This window comes from Macaca nemestrina, chromosome 4, assembly GCF_043159975.1.
Source record: "Macaca nemestrina isolate mMacNem1 chromosome 4, mMacNem.hap1, whole genome shotgun sequence".
Lineage (NCBI taxonomy): Eukaryota > Metazoa > Chordata > Mammalia > Primates > Cercopithecidae > Macaca > Macaca nemestrina.
Window position 1 is genome coordinate 187,305,368 of NC_092128.1, and position 23,434 is coordinate 187,328,801.

General features: G+C 55.0%; 1 protein-coding gene and 1 non-coding gene across 6 annotated transcripts in view; both read left to right on the top strand.

The window, feature by feature from the left end:
* LOC105472513 (transient receptor potential cation channel subfamily M member 2) overlaps positions 1 to 23,434 on the top strand; it is a 97,141-nt gene that overhangs the window by 70,013 nt on the left and 3,694 nt on the right. For 4 of the 5 annotated variants that reach the window (XM_071095800.1, XM_011725838.3, XM_071095802.1 and 1 more), the window contains 9 exons: positions 853 to 1,034; positions 1,333 to 1,465; positions 9,019 to 9,106; positions 10,173 to 10,260; positions 10,978 to 11,153; positions 11,944 to 12,020; positions 12,290 to 12,391; positions 20,546 to 20,632; positions 21,825 to 21,930. In XM_071095800.1, the coding sequence (XP_070951901.1) occupies positions 853 to 1,034; positions 1,333 to 1,465; positions 9,019 to 9,106; positions 10,173 to 10,260; positions 10,978 to 11,153; positions 11,944 to 12,020; positions 12,290 to 12,391; positions 20,546 to 20,632; positions 21,825 to 21,930 (1,039 nt within the window). The remainder of the gene's footprint in view (positions 1 to 852; positions 1,035 to 1,332; positions 1,466 to 9,018; positions 9,107 to 10,172; positions 10,261 to 10,977; positions 11,154 to 11,943; positions 12,021 to 12,289; positions 12,392 to 20,545; positions 20,633 to 21,824; positions 21,931 to 23,434) is intronic. The other variant, XM_071095801.1, reaches the window with a different exon arrangement.
* LOC112425073 (Z6 small nucleolar RNA) lies at positions 21,884 to 21,944 on the top strand. The gene has a single exon (XR_003016072.1). It is a non-coding gene; the product is annotated as a Z6 small nucleolar RNA (small nucleolar RNA).

Here is a 23,434-nt window from a genome sequence, read left to right on the forward strand (position 1 = left end):
GCTTTGGGGGTTCCGTGGCCAATTCCTGGCCCTGACAGTGGAGCTGAGGAGCCCAGCATGGATGCGGAACCGTCATGGCCCACAGAAAGCCCAGTCTCCCCATGCTGCCCCCATAATTCAGAAAACCTCCTAGGCCCTCAGAGCCCTTCCCAACCTCTGCAGACAGGCCCTGTGCTATCCGGGACTCTGAAAATCCTTTTGTTCCTGGTTTTATTAGGAACCAACTGTTTCTCTTCTTGTTTCATTGGCTAAGCTTCTGAGGTTGCCACCTTTTGCTTTAACATGGGTTCTGAATGTTGAGAGAAACTGAGCATGGGCCAGGACTGTCATCTCGAGGCCAAGGGGCTGGTGGCAGGACACCGTTCCTGCAGCAAGTATGGCACCCACACTGCCAGCTCCCGTTGTGGAGGGCTCTGTGCCTGTCACCCTGAGACACACCCAGGAGGCCCCTGCAGCCCTGCCCCTTCCACATGCACCTCTGAGGGGTCTGGCTCTGGTGCTTGTCAGAATCTGCAGATCAACTCTTAGAGTTCAATGCCAGACAGTGTCTGTCTCCTGATAAACACCCACTTTGTGTTATTCACCAGTGAGGCTTATAAAATCGAAAGTCTGTGTGCTTCTCCTGTTTTTTGCCTTGGTTCCCAGGAAGCCTGGAATTGTGAGGTCTGTGGGCTGAGTTCTGTGCCTGGAGCTGGCCTCCTGTGTGGCGTGGCTCTACTCTCGGTGGTATCAGAGTGGGCACACGGTGTGGCTCTGCTCTCTGTGGCATCACAGTGGGTACGCGGGCGGTGAGAGGGGTCTGTTCCAGGTAAACACCCTGACCTCGAGGTGTCGCTCTCTCCTCCCTGATAGCTACACCTTCCAGCAGGTGCAGGAGCACACGGACCAGATCTGGAAGTTCCAGCGCCACGACCTGATCGAGGAGTACCACAGCCGCCCTGCCGCACCGCCCCCCTTCATCCTCCTCAGCCACCTGCAGCTCTTCATCAAGAGGGTGATCCTGAAGACTCCGGCCAAGAGGCACAAGCAGCTCAGTACGTCAGTCTCAGTGCCTCTCCTGAATCTCCTGGCCGCCCGGGTGCAGAGGGGGTGGAGATGGCGTGGCAGCTCTGCCCAGAACCCTGGACGCTCGGCAGGCCTGCAGGCCACTCAGGCTGCTCCCCTTCTGCTGGCCTTGAGCAAGTGGTGGGGACCGAGCCCAGAGGCTCCCCCGGGGCAGGTGTGCAGAGGGCTCTTCCTGCCACTCAGGACCAACCACCGGGTGGGTCAGGGCTTCAGGGCCCACCGTCCTGAGGATTCCAGATACCCAGGTCTGTCCTCCCACCCTGACAGAGAACAAACTGGAGAAGAACGAGGAGGCGGCCCTGCTATCCTGGGAGATCTACCTGAAGGAGAACTACCTGCAGAATCAGCAGTTCCAGCAAAAGCAGCGGCCCGAGCAGAAGATCGAGGACATCAGCAATAAGTACGGGGGCTCGGGCGGGCCTGGGGGCGGGGAGCCTCTAGGGGACCTCCTGTAGGTCCACAGGCACCATGAGTACATGTTCCACATGGCGAGGCCCAGCAATGCCTCACTGGCGAGGGAACACTGTACCCCGTGGCCCCTGCAATGTTGCAGGCATCTGGGCCTGTGCCCGCAGCTGACCCAGGGCCCTCTGGGGTCCTTAGGAAGGCTGGGCCCCACAGGGCACTGGGTCAGAGGCTGGGAGGGAAGCCTCGGCGGCTGGAGGAGGGGCAGGTTGGCCCATAGGAGCTGGCTTGGAGGCCTGGGGGGATGTGCACATGGAGTCCAGGCTGGTTTGGGGGTGGTTTGCTCTGTGAGCTTGTTGGTGCACAGCCTTACTGTAGCTTCTGCAGGGCCTCGGCAGCCCAGCCCTTGAGGTCAGCCACGCTCAGCACCATCCTCCCTCTCGGCTCCTCCCACTTTGCTTCTTTGCAGGGTGCGAGGTCAGTGTTGGGGGAAAATCTTTCTGCTTCCTTCTCTCCACTGCCAGCCCTTTGGCCCTGCTAAGTGTCAGCAGGGCCTAACGGCCCAGCAGTGGGCAGCAGGAAGGGCTGTTCCCAGTGTCCTGCTCTCAGTGTGCGTCTCACCATGGCATGAGAGGAGGAAGGGGAATATGGACACAGTGCCACCTAGTTATGGCAGTATGGAGGTTCCTGTAGTCACAAACGGGCATACCTGGAACTGGCAGGGATGCCCAAGACTGTGGGCTCTGGACAGACCAGGCCAAGTGCCCTCCACCTTAGAGACAGGTATGTACTCCTGCCTTTCCATACCTCCCTAGCCTTGTCTGTAAGATGGAGACACGATAGTCCCTGTTGACACCTTGGAGTTGTTTCCAGAATACAGTGGGGTCCTGACTGTAAAGAAATGAGCACATATGCTTGAACCATAGCCAGGGCTCTGCTAACGTGGCCTGGTGCTTTTATCATCACTCTTACTTACGAGTAGTGGTGGTGGTGGTGGCGATGGTGATGATGGTGGCTGTGATGGTGATGGTGGTGGTGGTGGGGTGATGGTGGTGATGGTAGTAGTTGTGCTGGTGATGGTGGTGATGGTAGTGGTATGATGAGGGTGATGATGGTGATGGTGGTAGGGACGATGCTGGTGATGGTGGTATTGATGGTGGTGGTTGTATTAGTCTGTTTTCATGCTGATAAAGACATGCCTGAGACTGGGAAGAAAAAGAGATTTAATGGACTCAGTTCCACATGGCTGAGGAGGCCTCACAATCATGACAGAAGGCAAGGAGGAGCAAGTCACGTCTTACATGGATGGTGGCAGACAAAGAGACAGAACTTGTGCAGGGGAACTCCTCTTTATAAAACCACTAGATCTCATGAGACTTATTCACTATATGAGAACCGCATGAGAAAGACCTGCCCCATGATTCAATTACCTCCCAATGGTTCCTTCCCACAACACATGGGAATTGTGGGAGATACAATTCAAGATGAGATTTGAGTGGGGACATAGCCCAACCATATCATTCTGCTCCTGCCCCCTCCCAAATCTCATGTCCTCACATTTCAAAACCAATCATACCTTCCCAACAGTTCCCCAAAGCCTTAACTTGTTTCAGCATTAACCCAAAAGTCCACAGTCCAAAGTCTCATCTGAGACAAGGCAAGTCCCTTCCACCTATGAGCCTGTAAAATCAAAAGCAGGCTAGTTACTTCCTAAATACAGTGGGGGTACAGGCATTGGGTAAATATGTCCATTCCAAATGGGAGACAATTGGCCAAAACAAAGGGGCTACAGGGCCCATGAAAGTCTAAAATCCAGTGGGGCAGTCAGGTCTTACAGCTCTATGATGATCTCTTTTGACTCCATGTCTCACATTGAAGTCACGCTGATGCAAGAGCTAGGCTCCCATCTTGAGCAGCTCCACCTTTGTGGCTTTGCGGGGCACAACCTCCCTCCAAGCTGCTTTCATGGGCTGGCATTCAGTACCTGTGGCTTTTCCACGTGCACGGTGCAAGCTGCTGGTGGAGCTACCATTCTGGGGTCTGAAGGACAGTGGCCCTCTTCTCACAGCTCCACTAGGCAGTGCCCCAGTAGGGACTCTGTGTGGGGGCTCTGACCCCATGTTTCCCTTCCGCACTGCCCTAGCAGAGGTTCTTCATGAGGGCCCCGCCTCTGTAGCAAACTCCTGCCTGGACACCCAGGCATTTCCATACATCCTCTGAAATCTAGGTGGAGGTTCCCAAACCTCAATTCTTGACTTCTGTGTACCTGCAGGCTCAATACCACATGGAAGCTGCCAAGGCTTGGGGTTTGCACCCTCTGAAGCAACAGCCCAAGCTGTACCTTGGCCCCTTTTAGTCACAGCTGGAGTGGCTGGGATGCAGGGCACCAAGTCCCTAAACTGCACACAGCATGGGGACCCTGGGCCCAGCCCATGGGTCTTCCCTTAGCCTCTGGGCCTGTGATTGGAGGGGCTGCTGTGAAGACCTCTGACATGCCCTGGAGACATTTTCCCCATTGTCTTGGGGACTAACATTTGGCTCCTTGTTATTTGTGCAAATTTCTGCAGCTGGCTTGAATTTCTTCTCAGAAGATGGGATTTTCTATCCTGTTGTCAGGCTGCAAATTTTACAAACTTTTATGCTCAGCTTCCCTTATAAAATTGAATGCCTTTAATAGCACCCAAGTCACCTCTTGAATACTTTGCCACTTAGAAATTTATTCTGCCAGATACCCTAAATCATCTCTTTCTCAAGTTCAAACTTCCACAAATCTCTAAGGTGGAGGCAAAATGCCACCAGTCTCTTTGCTAAAACATAGCAAGAGTCACCTCTGCTCCAGTTCCCAACAAGTTCCTCATCTCCATCTGAGACCACCTCAGCCTGGACCTTATTGTTCATGTTACAATCAGCTTTTTGGTCAAAGTCATTCAAGAAGTCTCTAGGAAGTTCCAAACTTTCCCACATGTTCCTGTCTTCTGAGCCCTCCAAACTGTTCCAACCTCTGCCTGGTACCTAGTTCCAAAGTTGCTTCCACATTTTCAGGTATCTTTTCAGCGGCGCCCCACTCTGCTGGTACCAATTTACTGTATTAATCCATTTTCACACTGCTGATAAAAACATACCTGAGACTGGGAAGAAAAAGAGGTTTAATGGATTCACAGTTCCACATGGCTGGGGAGGTCTCACAATCATGGCAGAGGGCAAGGAGGAGCAAGTCACATCTTACGTGGATGGCGGCAGGCAGAGAGAGAACTTGTGCAGGAGAACTCCTCTTTATAAAACCATCAGATCTCATGAGATATATTCACTACCACGAGAACAGCACAAGAAAGACCCACCCCTAAGGTTCAGTTACCTCCCACTGGGTCCCTCCCATGACACATGGGAATTGTGAGAGTTACAATTCAAGGTGAGATTTGGGTGGGGACGCAGCCAAATTATATCAGTAGTGGTGATGGTGAGGATGGTGATGATGGTAATAGTGATGGTGATGGTGATGGTAGTGGTTGTGCTGGTAGTAGTGATGGTGGTGGTGGTAGTGGTAACGGTGATGATGATGATGGTGATGGTGGTGGTGGTGGTGATGGTGGTGGTGATGATGGTGATTGTGGTAATGGTGGTGATGGTCATGGCGGTAATGGTGATGGTGATGATGGTGATGGTGGCGGCAGCGGTAATGGTGGTGATGATGATGGTAGTGGTGATGGTGATTAGGATGGTTGTGATGGTAATGGTGGTGATGGTGATGGTGGTAGTGATGGTCATGGTGGTGGTGGGTGATGGCGATGGTGGTGATGATGGTGATGGTATTGGTTGTGCTGGTGCTGTTGGTGGTGGTGGTGGTAGTGGTGATGGCGATGGTGGTGATGATGGTGATGGTATTGGTTGTGCTGGTGCTGTTGGTGGTGGTGGTAGTGGTGATGGTGTTGATGGTAGTGATGTTGGTGGTGATGGTGATGGTAGTGATGGTAGTGGTTGTGCTGGTAATGGTGGTGGTGGTGGTAGTGGTGATGTTAGTGATGATGTTAGTAATGGTGGTGGTGGTGGTAGTGGTGATGTTAGTGATGATGGTAATGTGGTGGTGATTGTGATGGTGGTGGTAGTGGTGATGGTGGTAGTGATGGTGATGTGACAATGGTGATTTTGATGGTTGTAATGGAAATGGTGGTGATGGTGGTGGTGATGGTGGTGATGATGGCAGTGGTGGTGTTGGTGGTGATGGTGCTTCTGATGGTGGTAATGGTGGTGGCAGTGATGGTAGTGGTGGTGGTAATGGTGGTGGTGGTAATGATGGTAGTGGTGGTGCTGGTGGTGGTGGTGATGATGGTGGATGTGGTGATGATGGTAATGTTGATGATGGTGATTGTGATGGCAATGGTAATGATGATGGTGACAATGCTAGGACCTTAATGAACTAGCTGATGTCAAAGCCCCTACTAGCTCCCATTCTGAGTGAACTAGATACAGGTGCCCTCTTTGCTTGAGTCTGGGCACGATGACTTGCAGTTGAGCCCTTGGCATGCTCTTTGCCTGGAACAGTCTTCTCCTAGAGAGAGTCAGGACTTGCTGTCTCTCTCTATTCAGGCCTCACTTCATTGGAGGGCCTTTCCTGCCCTCCACCCACCCTGTCCCCATGCCTTGTCTTTCTGGAATCTGGATGTTGGTTGGTTGGCTGGTGGGTTTGTGGGTTGGGTCATGTCTACCAGCCAGGCTCCATGTGAGAGTAGGGACAGAGTCCCACACGTTCCCCATAGTATCGTGGGATGTAGAGCAGGCCCAGTGCCTAGAAGGCACTCAGCAAATCCTATGCAGTTCTGGAACTGCTGCTAGTTCCTGGCCTGGCAGGGTTGCAGGAGGCTGGGGTCGCTGGTCTCCAGGCCTGTTCAGCCTGACGTTTGGCTCTGATGGTCCACTTACAGAGGAGAGACCTGGGGCCATGCAGTGCCCTGAGAACCTTCTCTTACTTGCTCTGGCCAAGCACAGCTTTGATGGATGGCCTCGTCTGGGACATCTGACTTTGAGCAGTGGCCATGCCCAGGGCCCAGATGCTGGGGGAAGGTGCTTGGGAGAGGCGGCCTCCGCATGTCAGGATGAAGCTGAAAGGCCACAGCTCTGCTGATGACCAACATAGTCAGGGCTGGAATACAATGGCTGGCGTGTGTTAAGGGCTCACTGAGGACCACGCCCTTCATCTGCATCATCTCACTCAACCCTTTTGCACAGGGAGGTATTTTTCCTTCCACTTTTACCCACGAGGAAGTGGAGGCCCAGGAAAGTGAGAGAGGTGGCTCAGCGTCCACCACTGGCCAGCGGTGTGGCCTGGAATGCAGGCCTCAGCAATTTTGCAGCCTCCTGCCTTAAGGGAGTGAGCTGGGCCCCAAATGAATCAGTCCCAGGCTGGGTATGGTGGCTCACACCTGTAATCCCAGTACTTTGGGAGGCCGAAGTGGGTGGATCATGAGGTCAGGAGATCGAGACCATCCTGGTTACCATAGTGAAACCCCATCTGTACTAAAAATACAAAAATTAGCCAGGTGTGGTGGTGTGCGCTTGTAATCCCAGCTACTTGGGAGGCTGAGGCAGGAGAACCGCTTGAACCCAGGAGGCAGAGGTTGCAGTGAGCCGGGATCGTGCTGCTGCACTCCGGCCTGGGCAACAGAGCAAGACTCCACCTCAAAAAACAATTTAGTCCCAAATGCTGCTCAGCTCCTGCCCTATCCCAGACGTCTTAAAGCTCAGAGTCGGTCTGCTGCCTATTCCCAGCCTGGGTGCTCAGTGGAAGTTGGGCGCCTCCAGTTATTTTCTGAGGTTGAAAAAACTTAACTAAAATATAAATTTTCAGGCCAGGTGCAGTGGCTCATGCTTGTAATCCCAACACTTTGGGAGGCTGAGGTGGGAGGATTGCTTGAGCCCAGGAGTTCAAGACCAACCTAGGCAACATAGTGAGACCCCCGTCTCTACAAAAAATAAAAATAACAGTTATCCAGGCATGGTGGCTCATGCCTGTGATCCCAGCTACTAAGGAGGCCATGGTGGGGGGATTTCTTGAGGCCAAAAGTTTGAGACAAGCCTGGGCAACATAGTGAGACCCCATCTCTACAAAAAAAAAAAAAAAAAAGAGTAGCCTGGTGCGGTGGCGTACTTGGGGTCACAGAGTCCCAGCTGCTCAGGAGGCTGAGGCCAGGGGTTCGAGGCTGCCTGGGTGATAGGGCGAGACCCTGACTCTAATGCGTATTTGTGTGTGAACGGAAGTTTTCCCAAGATGAGCCTGCAGAACGTATTTCCGCTGGGCCGCTGGCTGGTGTGCTCACCTGTCACTCCCATTGGTCAGCAGCTCTGGCTCATCCACAGAGGGGCCTGGGACAGAAGCTGATGTGCTTCAATCGACCTGATCTTGCAGAACACGGGCTCCAGGGAAAGTGAGGAAAGAGCTCGGCCCTCACCAAGGGCCCTAACCTGGTCACTGACCCTCCGTGGGTCCAGTGAGGAAGCCGGGGACCCGGGAGGCGAATGAGCTTGGGGTGCCATAACCTTGCAGCACTGAGGTGAGCTGAGTTCACTAAAGCTCCTCGCCCACAGAGCAGGGCTGGAGCCTTGGGGGTCAAGGACAAGCTCTGTCTGCAAATCTAGACAATTTCTGCATCTCACGGTGGTGGAATCACGCGGGTCCGAGAAGGCGCCAGTAACCACCCTCGCATGTTTGCAAGGCTGTCTGGGAAAACACAGCAGGGGCAGTTAAGCGGCTTTTGTGGGATTAAGCAAAATGCAGTGTGGGTGAAAGGAGACTCCCAGGCCCGGCGCGAAATCATTTTCTTCCCTTTCCCTAGATAACTGTTTAAAGTGGGACATATCCCCAGAAAATTTCTGTGTTACTAAAATAGTTGCTCAATATATTATAAGAATATCACTTGCAGTGGGCGCAAGGAAGTGAGGGAGCCCAGGGGACAGTGGATGAGAGCTGGAGACTTGTGTTTGGCCGCAGACTTATTTTAACCATAAACACAGCAGGCCAAGGCTGGGTGAAGCAAAATAAGACAGAAACCAAATATTTCCAGAATAATAGTGCCACTCCACAACCCCACAAAATAAGACAGAAAGCAAACATTCCCCAGCAACAGCACCACACCACATCCCCACAAAATACGACAGAAACCAAATACTCCCAGAAAAACAGCGCTGCTCCACAATCCCCGCAAAATACGACAGAAACCAAACATCCCCAGAACAGCAGCGCCTCTCCACATCACCCCCACAACAAATCAACCTCTGCTGTGCCCAGAGGAGGTTTCATTGTGACCTGTCACCTGGCCCTCCCTCAGTTCGCTCACCTGCCCCCTCTCCTGGGACGGACAGGCTGCCAGAGCTTGCCGTGTGAGCCTCGGCTGTCCGTCTGCTGAGACGTCTTTCCCTTTGGGGCCCTGGGCAGTTTGGTTCTATGGGAGAAATGCATGTTAGAAATAGTTTCATATGAAGAGGAAGTGAAGACTAATGCAGGGCCGTCTGCAGTGCGGTGTGGTGTGCATCCAGCTCAGCTGCTTCCTCTTTCAGGGTTGACGCCATGGTGGACCTGCTGGACCTGGACCCGCTGAAGAGGTCGGGCTCCATGGAGCAGAGGTTGGCCTCCCTGGAGGAGCAGGTGGGTCCGAGGTCCAGGCCTCCGTTCAGGAGGTGCCACTGTTGGGCCTGGTGGGCGGCTCTGCCATGTGATGGCACCGAGTAGGGCTCTGAGAAGCGATGGTGAGGAGGAGGCCAGAACGTCAGGGCAGCCGTTCCCAGCTGGCAGAGGCGCCCTGTGTGTCCTCCGGAAAAGCCTGCCCGAGCGTTTCTGTGACCGAGCTGCTCCTGTGTGCCCTGCGGCCTCTGTGGCCAGGCTGTGCTCCTGGCTGCTCCCAGGAAACAGTGTTTGTCCCTCCCAGCCTCTGAGCCCTGGAGAGGCCATGAGACCGAGGTGGGGAGGACTTAGAGATGGCCTGTGAGGGTCTGCCCGCCCACCCCATCAGCGTCCACCAGCTGGGCCGGGCGGTGCTTTCCAACGACAGCCCCTGAGGCCAGGGCAGCCTCTGGTCAGCGCTGAGCCCTGTGGATGGCTCAGCCACCCAGTGCTGCTGCTCCCAGCTGGGCCCTGTGCTCCTGGGGCATCCACCATCCACCAGTCCTGCCTGCTGCACCCAGAGGTCTGCCCAGGCCACCCTCTCCCCCAGTCTAGGCCTTGCTGGGACCCCTGACAGGGTGCCCAGCTCTGAGCCACATGGGTGAGATACATCCTGCTGTCCCCTGTGGGGGCTGCATCGGCCTCTGGGGAGGCTCCTCCTGGGAGGTGCAGGAACCCTGGAAACCTCTGGCTTTGGCAGCCCGTGACCTCTCCCTGTGGTGGAGAACCGCCTGACTGCAGCTTCATGCTGGCTCCGTCCTCTGACTTGTCCAGTCCAGTGACAGTCCCACTGTTGTATCTCTTGGGCAGGCTGCATCATCAGATGTGTGACTCGGCAGCCCCCAAGGGAAGCAGGGTGGGCCCGGGGCAGCATCCTGGCTGGCTTGGTGGCTGCCTGGGGAGGAGGTGGTGTCTCACTTTCAAAGTGTGCAGGGGCTGAGTGACAGGGGTGGGGCTCCTGGCTGGGGGAGTGAGGTCTCGGTGGGCAGTGGGGTGTGTACCATACGTGTGGGTGGTAGGTGCTCACTGTGTCTCGGGCTGTGCCTTCCAGGTGGCCCAGACGGCCCGAGCCCTGCACTGGATTGTGAAGACACTGCGGGCCAGCGGCTTCGGCTCGGAGGTGGACGTCCCCACTCTGGGTGAGTGGGTGGCCAGGCCAGCAGCTGGTCTTCACCCGCCTGTGTTCTTTTGGGTCTGGGGTCAGTGGGAGGAGAGGCAGCTGGCGGGGCTGTGGCCAGGAGGAAAGCACTGGCTGGAGCCCATTCCCAGGCCTGGCAGGGCCAGCGCCCTCAGGAACTCAGCCCACCCACCAATGCCGGTGCCGAGGCCCCGCCCGATCCCTGACCTGACCAGGTTCCTGGATGTCCACGGGGAGGCCTGGCCTGCCGTGCCCTGAGCTCCCCACATACCCCGCTGCGGAGTCAGGGGTGCGAGCCGGGCGGCTGCAGACTGTGTCTGAACCTGGTCAGGTGGGCTGAGTGACGAGAAGCAAAGTCTGTTTTCCTAAATTCGCAGCTGGCTATGAAATGGACATAAGTAGCCTTCCTTGGGCCACTGAGTTTTGCTGGCCCCCAAAGAGTACATTTCTCTCGGTAACTGCACTGTGAGTTCAGCTCAGCTCATTACTGAGGTCCCTGATTGCCACTGCACAAAGGGGAGGTGCCAGCGGGGACGCTGCCCTGACCCTGAGGGCCATCCTCCCTGGGGGCCCTGCTCACTTCAGGGCTGGCGTTCGACCTGCATGGCCATTTGGGCTTGGGGAGGTGGTGGAGCCCAGATGTTTTGGTGGAAGGACCACAGAGGAAGTCCCTGTCCTGCGGGTGGGCACCTGAGCCTGGGCTTGCCTTACATCACAGCTTCCTGGCTGTCCTCAGCCTCCCAGAAGGCCGTGGAGGAGCCAGATACTGAGCTAGGAGGCAGGAAGAAGACGGAAGAGCCAGGCGACAGCTACCACGTGAATGCCCGGCACCTCCTCTATCCCAACTGCCCCATCACGCGCTTCCCTGTGCCCAACGAGAAGGTGCCCTGGGAGGTGAGCGCCTGCCTGAGCCCAACCAGGCAGAGTGGCCGGGCCCCTGGGGAGGCAAGGGCAGCCCTGTCTCCATCGATCTGGTGTTAATCCTGGTTTCCGGCCACTGCAGCCACAGGGGGATCTGTACGTCTGGCAGCCCCTGTTTGACATTTAAGGAAACTGAGGCACAGAGGAGTCAAATCACAGGGGGCCCACAGCTCGAGGTGGTGGAGGGGCCTCGGGGGGCACACTGACCCCCACAGAGTTCGAGGCTCAGGCTCCTCCCATGATCATCCTGGGGCCCAGCGCCACTGGCCCCATTCCCCCAGGTCATGCCCTGGTCCTAGACCCCACCCATCCCTGTGAATGGCTCTGGCCCCTTTCCAGATGCCAGGTATGGAAGAGAGACAGAGACACAGAGACAGCGAGATGGCTAATGGCCCTGCGGAGACCCCCGCCCTCCTGGTGCAGGGCTTCTGTCTGGGCCATCCAGAACATTCCAGGCTGCTGCTTTCGCTGCTTCTGTCCACACACAGAATCCTCCTTGCCTCCAGGGTCCAGCTTAGACCCCTGCCTCACTCTGGGAAGACCCCCAAGGCCTCCAGTCATGGCTGCCTGCCCTTCAGCTGGCCCCAGGGTGGGGGTCCCTGAGCCCAGCCCCCGGCTCTGCCCGGCTTGGAGCTTCTGCCCTGCATGTTGGGATGTTGGGGTTGGGTTCAGACCCAGTGTAGCAGCCCTTTTACCCTGGTGCCTGGGCCCAGCTTTGCAGTGGGGGTAAAAATCTAGGGGAAAATTCCCTGTTTTGCAACAGACGGAGTTCCTGATCTATGACCCGCCCTTTTACACGGCAGAAAGGAAGGACGCGGCCGCCATGGACCCCGTGGGAGAGTGAGTGTGAGCTGCTGTCCGTGCTCCCAGCTGGCCCCAAACCCAGGACCTCCCAGGGGCTCCCTCGAGTATCCCAGTCAGGGCTCAGCCTGGGGAGGCCCTGTGAGCAGGAGGGGTCCATGGGGGCCTGAAGGGGCCCAGCTCCTCCTGTCATATACACTCAGCCTACAGCCACTCGGCTGGGCCCTTGGTGGGGGGTGAACCCTGCCTGTCTGCTCTGTCCCACCTGCAACACGGGGACACAGACACGCCTTCTCCTCTGCTCCCAGCACCCTGGAGCCGCTGTCCACGATCCAGTACAACATGTTGGACGGCCTGAGGGACCGCCGGAGCTTCCACGGGCCGTACGCAGTCCAGGCCGGGTTGCCCCTGTGAGTGTGCCCCCCACAGGCCCTGCCCTGTCAGCCTTTGGAGTTTGCCTGGGGGGCAGGTTTCCTCTCTGGGCAAAGGAGGCATTTTTCTCATAAAACAAACCAAAAACGCATGTGAGCCACAGAAAGGAAGGAAACATCAACTCACGGCATCGCTGCAGCTCCTGGGATAGGGCATGGGATGGTGGACTTGTCCCCTGGCCTCCGGCAGGCCCTGCCCCACAGTCCCTGCCATGACCTGGGGACGGCTGTGCTGGGAGAGGCAACATCTCGGAGGATGGGCGGGGGGGACGGCTGTGCTGGGAGAGGGCGACACCTTGGAGGATGGGCAGGTGGGGATGGCAGTGCTGGGAGAGGGTGACTCCTCGGAGGATGGGCAGGTGGGGATGGCGGTGCTGGGAGAGGGTGACTCCTCGGAGGATGGGCGGGGGGGATGGCTGTGCTGGGAGAGGGTGACTCCTCGGAGGATGGGCGGGGGGGATGGCTGTGCTGGGAGAGGGCGACACCTTGGAGGATGGGCAGGTGGGGATGGCGGTGCTGGGAGAGGGCGACACCTTGGAGGATGGGCAGGCGGGGACGGCTGTGCTGGGAGAGGGTGACTCCTCGGAGGATGGGCGGGGGGGATGGCGGTGCTGGGAGAGGGCGACACCTTGGAGGATGGGCAGGAGGGGACGGCTGTGCTGGGAGAGGGTGACTCCTCGGAGGATGGGCGGGGGGGATGGCTGTGCTGGGAGAGGGGGACACCTTGGAGGATGGGCAGGGGCTGTGCAGCAGGGAGGGGACACGGGAATGGGTACTGGCAGGCTCACCTGGCCGGGAAGTTGGACTCGCCTGGTGTCATGTTCCCCACAGGATTGGCGCTGCACCCATCACACAGGTGAGGAAACCCAAAGTAGTGTCAGGTGACCCTGAAGTGCCTACAAGTGCCCTGGAGGGAAGGAGCCTGGGGCTCTTGGACCCTGCCATGAGGAGTAGGTGGAGGAGGGGCCACCAGAACCTGGGGTTGGGGGGTTGCCAGGATGTGGGGCATGAACCATGGAGCAGAGGAGCCAAGGGGTCTGAAGGACCGGGGGACTGCATGGCAGGCCTTTGCGGAATGCTCTGGAACAGGGTGTGCGTTCCTCTGCCCGGAGCTGGAGGTCGAGTAAGGAGGTGGTAGAAGGCTATGGGGCCTGAGAGCAGAGGTCCTGGCCAGGTGGCTGCAGCTGCAGGTGGCCTGCTCTGGTGTTGGGGGTGTGCGGGATGGGCAAGGGTGGGTATTTAGGGAGGTGCATCTGGTGGCTGTGGGAAGCTGATGAGAGCTGCAGGTGCCTGGCGTGGGTGACAAGGCACAAGCACCTGCTCTCACGGGCGGTCGCCACACAGGCAGGTGTGTCAGGACTTGGCAGGATGTAGTGGCCACGCGGGCTTCAGTAGCACAGAAGAGCACTTTCTATATGCACCGTGCTTCTGTTGTGGGCTTATGAATCTTATTTTCATTGTCTTTCCTTAGGTGTGTTTTCTTTCTATGAAATTATAAAGACACACCTTCCTATATTCATTTGACACGTTTTAAGATTAGATTTTTCACTGAGTCTTTAATACAGCTGAAGGCTGCTTGTATAAGGTGTGAGGAGGGGCCTGATTTATTTTGTGAATTCACACATAAAGTGAGCTGCCTGACTTCATTTCCTGCTAAGGTCTGGCTCCTCCCCTGAGGTGTGGCTCCTCCCCTGATGTCTGGTTCCTCCCCTGATGTCTGGTTCCTCCCCTGAGGTGTGGCTCCTCCCCTTAGGTCTGGCTCCTCTCCTGAGGCAAGGCTCCTTCCCTTAGGTCTGACTCCTCCCCTGAGGTGTGCATGAGGTCTGACTCCTCTTTCATAGTTATGTCTGCCTCTGTCCCACTCATCTCGTAGCAGATCATGCCACTATTTGCCATAGCATTGCAATAATCCTGACTCTGGGGTAGCATGTCTGTAAACTTGCCTTTTCTGGTTTTGAGACTTTGGCATTTTTGTGAGTTTAAAAACCAGTTTTTCTAGCTCCATGACAAATCCATTGATAAGAATTGTATTAAATTTATAGAAAAATTTGAGATGACACTTTTATGATAATGAATTGTCTATGTATATATTTGTCAACATTTATTTATGTCTTCTCTTTGTCCTTCCCTAAAGTTTTATAATTTTGTTCATAAGGATCTTATACTTTTAAGTAATATTTGTTCCTCAGGTATTTGATAACTTTTGTTATTTGAGGAAATTATAACATTTTTTCTTTTTCTTTTTTTTTTTTTTTTGAGATGGATTTCACTCTTGTTGCCCAGGCTGGAGTGCAATGGCGTGGTCTCGGTTCACTACAACCTTCACCTCCTGGGTTCAAGTGATTCTCCTGCCTCAGCCTCCTGAGTAGCTGAAATTACAGGTGTCCACCACCATGCTTGGCTAATTTTGCACTTTTAGTAGAGATGGGGTTTCACCATGTTGACCAGGTTGGTCTCGAACTCCTGACCTCAGGTGATCCACTTGCCTCAGCCTCCCAGAGTGCTGGGATTACAGACATGAGCCACCACTTCTGGCCTATAATATTTTTTCTATTTTCAATTTTTAAAAAATATATAGGAGCATTATTAATTTTGTATGATGACTTTATATCTAACAATTTTGTTAAACTTTCTCATTAATTATATAAATGTGTTTGTAGATTTTCTATGTAAATAATATATATTCTGCAAATAACAATATTTTCTTTCTCCTTACAATAATCATGCCTCATTCCTTTTTTTTTGCCTTATTGTGCTGAGTAAAATTCTTCAGTGTAATTTAGAATATTGGTAATATTAACAGGTTTCCTTGTTTCTGAGTTAATGGGAATTCTATCAACATTTCACCATTAAGTATGGTATTTACTGAATAAATTTATAAATACCTTATATCAGATTAGGAATGTTTCTATCTAGTCCCAGTTTGTCAGGAGCTGAATGCTACTAAATGGTTTTTCTGCCATTGATTGAGATAGTTATAAGATGTTTCCCCTTTAGCCAATTAGTGTGTGAATTATTTTTCTAGCTTCTTCGGTGTTGAGCCATCCTTGCATTCCTAGAATAAACTCTTCTGTTATATTTAATATACTGCTGGAGTTAATTTACTAACATTTAAGATTTAAAAAAATGTGTTCAAAAGTGTAATTTGCCTATAATTTATATTTCTTATACTGTCTTACTTTGGTTTTGGTATGAGGTTATACCCATCTCAATGAATGAGCTGGTCAGCTTTCCTTCTTTTCTCTTCTTTGGAACTTTTTGAATGATGTGGAGATAATTATTTGTTTCTTAAAGTCTGATAATACTCACCTATAAAACTGTTAGGTCTAACATATTTTGAGCAAGTAGATTTCTAACTATTTTATCTTCCATAATGATTTTGGAACCTTATTTCCTGTTTCTTCTTGGGTCCTTTTTAGTAATTGTAAATTTTCTGGAAAATTATCATTTCATCTAACTTTTGAAATACATTGTGTCACAGATGTCCATAATATTCTTTTATGATTTAAAAAATATATAAATATACAGTAATTTCTCTTTTGAGCATTGATATTTATTATATATTTCTCTTCTTTGTTTTTTTATTTTTTTGATTATTCTTGCCAGTGGTTAATTTTATAATCTTTTCAAAAACCTAACTTTTGGATTTGTTGATTATCTTAATTTTTCTATCTCATCCTTTATTGCTTTTATTGTTATCTTTCCTTCCTTTCTACTTCTTAGAGATTTGCTCTTGATTTATGTGTTAGAGCTCATTTTTATTCAATTTTCCTGGTTTTCTATAAGGGTACCTAAGACTATAAATTCTCTCTAAGACCTGGTAGGCTGTATCCCTTAAGTTTTGATGTGTAGAGATTTTGTTTTTTACTTTATAAATTTCATTATAATCTTCATTTTATACTTTTGTTTTGCTCTTTTTCTTTTTGTGGAGAATGAGGTCTCACTCTATTATCCAGGCAGGTCTTAAGCTCCTGGGCTCAAGCAGTCCTCCTGTATCTGCCACCTCAAGTGCTGGGATTACAGGTGTGAGCCACCACACCCAGCATAATCTTCATTTGATTATTTAGTGATGTATTTTTAGTTTTCTTTATCTTGAGACAGAGTCTTGCTATGTAGCCCAGGCTGGAGTGCAGTGGTGCGATCTTGGCTCACTGCAGCCTCCGCCTGCAGGGTCTCAGTTCAAGCAATTCTTCTGCCTCAGCCTCCTGAACCACTGGAATTACAGGCATGTGCCAACATGCCAGCTAATTCTTTTTGTATTTTTAATAGAGATGGTGTTTTACCATGATGGTCAGGCAGGTCTTGAACTCCTCACCTCGTGATCCACCCACCTTGGCCTCCCAATGTGCTGGCATTACAGGTGTGAGCTGCTAACCCTTGTCCTCTACTTACAGTTTTTAAGCCATTCTTTGTTATCACCCTCTAATTCTAATTTTGCTGCATTTTTGTTGGAGAGGGATTGGCAACACGCTGATTCTTGAAATTGAAATGTTCTCCATGGCCACAATCTCTACCCTGGGTTGCTGCAGCTGCTTGACTGTAACCCTAACCTAACCCCTAACCCTAACCTAAACCCCTAACTCTAACCCTAACCCCGAACCCTAACCCTAATCCTAACCCCTAACTCTAACTCTAACCCTAACCCCGAACCCTAACACTAATCCTAACCCCTAACTCTAACACTAACCCTTAACCCTAACCCTAATCCCTAACTCTAACCCTAATCCCTAATGTTAAACCAAACCCTAACCCCTAACCCTAACCCTAACCATAACCCCAACCCCAACCCTAATCCTAATCCCTAACCCTAATCCCTAATCCCTAACCTTAGCCCTAACCCTCTTGGCCCATTCACAACAGCAGCCTGTGTGAGCTTGTCTGACTCAAGTCACTCACACACTCAGATGCCCTTTCTGTTACAGGAGTGACTGTCCCCCACGTCTGTCTGGGGCCAGCCCCCTCACCATATTAGTTTGCTATGGCTGTTGTAACTAAGTACCACAAACTGGGGGGCTTAACAGAAATGGATTATCTCACAGTTCTGAGGGCCAGGAGTCTGAAATCAAGGGCCACACTCCCTCTGAGGGCTTGAGGGGAGACCCCTTCCTGCCTCTCCAGCTCCTGGTGTTCCTGGCAGCCCTTTGCATTCCTTGGCTTGTGGATGCATCACCCTGATCTCTGCCCCCTAGCCACATGGCCTCTCCCTGCATGTGTCTGTGTGTCTTCTGTTCTTAGGATTATAAATCATACTGGGTTTAGGGCCAACCCTATTTCAGTGTAGCTTCATCTTAACTAATTAAACCTGCAGACACTATTTCTGAACAAGGCCAGATTCTGAGGTTCTGGGAAGGACATAAATTTGTGGGCATTGTTCACCCCAGTGCACCTTTGTGCTAGACCCGTCTTCCATTGCCTCTCAAGGACCTCATCCCAAACATACTGCTCCTCCTGCACCCGGGTCCTCCTGCCCTCTTGCGTTGCTCCTGCTGACATAACTCTTTTTTTTTTTTTTTTTTTTGAGATGGTGTCTCACTCTGTTGCCCAGGCTGGAGTGCAGTGGCGTGATCTCGGCTCACTGCAAGCTCTGCCTCTTAGGTTTACACCATTCTCCCGCCTCAGCCTCCTGAGTAGCTGGGACTACAGGCACCCGCCACCTCACCTGGCTAGTTTTTTGTATTTTTTTTTTTTTTTAGTAGAGACAGGGTTTCACTGTGTTAGCCAGGATGGTCTTGATCTCTTGACCTTGTGATCCGCCTGTCTCGGCCTCCCAAAGTGCTGGGATTACAGGCGTGAGCCACTGTGCCCGGCCCGACATAACTCTTTAAACACGCTGTCTCCTTGGCCCCTGCCTGCTCGTCCCTTCCTCTTTTGAATCCACTCCACTTGGGCTTGTCTTGCTCTTTCTGAAATGGGTTGAGGTCAGGTCAGCAAGGATTTTGCCTTGTTCAACCCAAAGGCCAGCTCTCCATCCCACAACCCACCTGCATTTCTGGAGCTGTGAGCGGATGAGTGAATGAACATGTGATTGCTGCAGCTGGAGTGTCGCTGTGTTCGCGCTTTGGGGTTGTGTGGGTAGGTTTGTGGACGGGCCTATGCCTTGACGTTGTGATGGAGCTAGCGGGCATACAGCAGGGAGGTGAGGGGTTGAGAACCGTATGGATGAGATCATGACCGGGGGCTCAGAGATCAGGGCACAGTGACAGCAGCTGAAGACTCGGCTGTGGGGTGGGGGCTGCGGTGCGGAAGGGCAGCGTGGTGGTCCGAAGCCCCTGCTGCCCAGCGCCCTCAGGCTGACTGAGAAGCAAGGGTGCATAGTGTTTGTTTCCCTCCTGGCAGGAGCGGGCGTGCATGTGGTTTAATGGTACGAGCCAGCAGGCCCCTGACCTCCCTCCTGGCTCTGCCACTGGCCGACTAGGGACAGGGACAGTGAGATGACAGCAGGGCCCTGGGGCCCGGAGCTTCCTGTGGGGGTGGACTCGTGCCAGGCAGAGCGTGTGGCCTCCTCTGTGAGCTTCTTGACCAAGGCGCTGCACTTGGCGTGAACAGCAGTTACGGGGAGACGAGGCAGCCTTGCTCCCAGCAGCAGGACCCGCCGCCTTCTCCTTCTGGAGCTCAGCGTAGCTCTGCCCAGCGCCCCATTTGTCCATGGCCTTGGTTCCGGGTTCTGCCCGCTCAGTGGCATGAGTACAGGAAGGAGAATGGTGGCTGGCAAGGGCCGGGTAGACGGGAGTGAGAGATGGGCTTGGGGTTGAGGGGAGGCAGCAGTGGCCCTCGCAGGAACCCTGAGTGAGCCCCGGCCTTGGAGCTGAGGTCCCCGGGGCTTGCTGCATGTGGTGCCAGCTCTGGAGCTTGGTGGGGCCGGGACTCTGGTTTCTGAGCAGCTTCTGGGGAGGCTGCCTGGGCCCCACCGCGCAAGGCCCCCTGGCCACAGAGGAGACTGCAGAGTGAGCTGGGAGGGCTGTCTGAGAGGCCCGGCCAGGTGGGCCCTACACACTGGGCAGGTTCTGGTGTGGACTCTGATCACCACGGACGCAGGCAGGTCTGCGCAGCGATGCAACGAGAGCTGGGGTCCCTGACAGCTGGGCAGGAGCAGGGCGGCAGCAGGGGGGCAACAGAGAGGAGGGGCTGGGTGGAGGCGGGGAGGCCAGTTGGAGGCTGCCACGCCAGGCAGGGTCAGGGACGGTGGCACAGGCCTGGCTGGTGGCCGCCAGTGCTAGAGGTGGTCAGCTGTCCCAGGGCAGCCATGCACGGCCGCGCGGACTCAGGAGGATGGAGTCCAGGCTGTACAGAGAGGAGGCCCGTGAGGGGTGGGTCGGAGGCTACAGCTCTGGTGGGATCTGGAGGTCAGAGTGGATTGGTGGAGGAGTGATACCACTGTCCCCACTGTCCCCACTGTCCCCACTGTGGCGGGGATGGTGGTGGAGATGGTGGCGGGGACACTGGTGGCGGGGATGGTGGTGAGGACTGTGGCGGGGACACTGCTGGGGACTTTCTGTAGACATGGAGGCCACCCCCACCGCATGGTAGCGGCAGTGCGTTTCTTCCTTCTGTTTTAGTGGTGCATTCACAGGATCTCGCCCGTTTCTAGAACTTGCTGTTTCGTGTAGGACCTCGTGGTGTCAGGGAGACCAGCCTGGCCCAAGGGGAAGCATCTGTAGCTCCTGCTGCCTGTGGTTAGCACACTTTGCTGGGGGTCTCTGTGGCCACACGGACGCAGGGCCTCTGGGTGTCTGGCCTGGCTCCCATGCTGCCCCTCGGAAGGCTGCCAGGATGCAGACCATGCTCTGGGGCCTTTGGACGCAAAGTGCTGGCCCGAGCAGTCGGCTAGTTCTATGCTCCGTGGGGAGAAGGTGGCACTTTAGCCCCTCACCGGCCTGCAGTGGCTGGACTTCTGCTCCCAGGGAGACCGTTCCCCCACCAGGTGACCCCAAGGTAACCCAGAGCCTTGGTCTTACTCCTTGGGGGTCCCAAGGGGATCCTCCCCCATAGGCCAGAGCAGGTCCCTAAAGAAGCCTGAACGACATCCCACTGTGCGCCGGCTTCTGATGCCCGCTGTCCCCTCTCAGTTGCCCTCCCCGCCTTGTCCTCCCCCAGTGGTGGATGGTGGACTGAGTTGACCCCTCTGCATCCCAGGAACCCCATGGGCCGGACGGGACTGCGTGGGCGCGGGAGCCTCAGCTGCTTTGGACCCAACCACACGCTGTACCCCATGGTCACGCGGTGAGTTCACGCCTGCCGGGCACCAGCACCTCAGCAACGCGGCCGCTCCCACCTTCACCAGGGGCTGCTGCCACTCCCCAGTGCCCAGGGGCCGGGAGGGCGGCTTTGGTGCTTGGCACTTGGTGCCCATCAAGGGGACGTGAGGGGCGTCTGTGGATAAACATGAATACACCCGAAACGGGGCAGGAATGTCCATGATCCCCTGGGATCCCCAAGATCCCAGGACCATGCCCCTCTCCGGGGGCTGCCTTCACTTTTCTGCCGGTCCCAGCCCATTAGAGGACCCCCCTCCACAGGGACACAGCCCCACAGCCCCACACTCACCCCTCAGACTCACTCTCCACTCCCATCCAGAGGGACACAGCCCCACACTCAACTCCCCCCACAGGCTCACTCCTCCACACCCATCCACAGACAGGGACACAGCTCCACTTTTACCCCCTCAGACTCACTGCTCTGCACTCCAGCAGCCGGCCCACTGCTCTCACCCAAGGCACAGGCCACCTTCTGTGCGGGTGCAGACGCCTCCGTCCCTGAGGAAACTGCTGGGGGCTCTTGCTGTCCACATTGGGCAGGAGTGGGATTCTGGGGCCCAGGCCCAGCTGCTGTGCCCTGTGCTCTCTGGGGACTATGCCTCCACAGCCAGGACCTCCCCCAGCAGAGGAGCCTTTGGCCTCAGGGTCCTCTTGCTGCCCAGCCCCTCTCACCCAGTGGCTTCTCTGGCCGTGCAGGCATGGCCCTGGGGTGCGAGTCAAACCCTCTGCTCCCTGGTCCTTTGGCCTCTCCTTGGCATGCCCGGGTGGCACTCGGCTCCTCACATCACCCCTGGGCAGCACTCAGCATCCCACATCACCCCACGGGGTTCCCACCGGCATTTTCTAAGAGTGATCAAACTGCAAAGCTGGGTCGAAGGGCAGGTACCTCTCTAAGGGTTTTAATCTTTAAAAATTCTCCATGAAGGCTGGGGCTCTTTCTAGTCCTACCAGCTGCTGATGGAAGTGAGGAAGGACATCCCCTAAGTGGTTACTAGCTCAGTCTTTTCCCTGGGGATGAAGAACTTGATAAAGAACACAGCTTGAGCCTGTGGTGGACCGGACACCGCCCCGCCCCAGGCAGGGCCAGCCCCAGCATGGCGCAGGGGAGGGTGGAGGCCACAGTGGGTCCTGGGCAGCTGTGGTCGCTCCCTCTGCAGGTGGAGGCGGAACGAGGATGGAGCCATCTGCAGGAAGAGCATAAAGAAGATGCTGGAAGTGCTGGTGGTGAAGCTCCGTCTCTCCGAGCACTGGGCCCTGCCTGGGGTAAGGCTGCGGCGCGTGGGGCCTCTGTCCACTGGGCTGTCTGTGGGTCACTCGTCCATTCATCCATTCCACCCATGGACTGAACACTAGCCCTAGGGCAGGGGAGGGTTCAAGACCCTAGCCTATTTTGTCTGTAGAAGACACTCCTCTTCCTCCTGTTTCCTCATGTTGCAGTTAGAAAAACCCAGGATCAGAGGATCTTTTGGTGCATAAACACTAATGGGGCACCTACTGTGTCCCACGCATGGGCTGGGCTGGAGGCCACCTGGGCTCCCCTTTTAGGGTTCAGGGTGTTGAGGTCAGAGGTAGCTCTTCACGGTGTCTCAGACACCAACCTGCTCCTGACCTTCAGGGCCAGGTGCTGAGCCATAAAGAGAAGACAGTGTCAGGCAGGGCCCAGGGGTGTGCACAGGCTCCTCAGCTCAGGGGCAGTGGCTGGTTGTGGGGCTAAGGCTGGAGCGCACCCCAGGGTCTTGTGGGAGGGGTGGACACAATTGGGACAGATGACCCGGGCCTTTCCTCTTCAAGTGCCTCCAATAGCTCCTGTTTCCTCTCAGGCCAGCTGGGTCTCCGCAGCCCTCCAGCCCCCTCACTGCAGGGGATGGAAGAGGCTGGTCCTGCCAGGAGGTCTGAGTCCTGCCAGGCCATGGTGCGGGACCTCTGGGGTACAGCCTACCCCTCAGGGCCTCTCCTCTGCACCTGATCTGGGGAGTATGTCACTTACAACAACTCAGCAAGAAGCTGTTGCATTTCTCTGGCCCTGAGCTCACGGCCTGGTGGCTGCCTCTGCTGGTGTGGGGGTGTGTATGCCACCGTGGTGTGCAGGGCAGCAGTGCCACGAGGGCCTCTGGGCAGGAACGGGGATTCTGGAGCCCAGGCCCAGCTGCTAAGTCCCAGTGCTTTGGGGGGCCTCGCTCCACAGCTGGAACCAACCTTGCAGCAGAGGGGGCTGTTGGCCTCGGGGTCCCCTTGCTGCCCCGCTGCTCTCACCCAGTGGCTTCTCTGCCTGTGCACACCCAGCCCTGGGGCACGAGTCACCCTCCGCTCTCTGGCACTTTGGCCTCTCCATGTGGGGAGCGTGGGGTTGGGTCTGGGGTTCCACTCACCGGCATCTCTGTCAGCTCTGGCTGGTCACTGAGAGGGGCGCTCTGAGGGGCCTTCTGGCTCTAGGGCACTCATGCTTGAGGGTGAGTGTGTCACGGGGCTGAGGTGGGACTGTCTTGACGTGCCTGCAAAGTCTTCATGAGAAACTCATGGGTGTTTCAATGGGACTTTGACAAATAGGACGGGAAAGATGGGTGTGGGGAGGAGGAGGTTAGGGGTAGAGTCAGGTCCCTGAGGCAGGTGGCGCTCGGGAGCGTCTGGGAGCCCAGCCAGCCCCAGCACAGGCCGGGGTGGGACTGGGAGAGACGGGAATGCAAACAGGGAACCTGCTGCAGTAGCCTGCTGCACTGGGCCTGAGCTGGTGGGGGGGCGACGCCTGGGGCAGGTGCCAGGGGAGCAG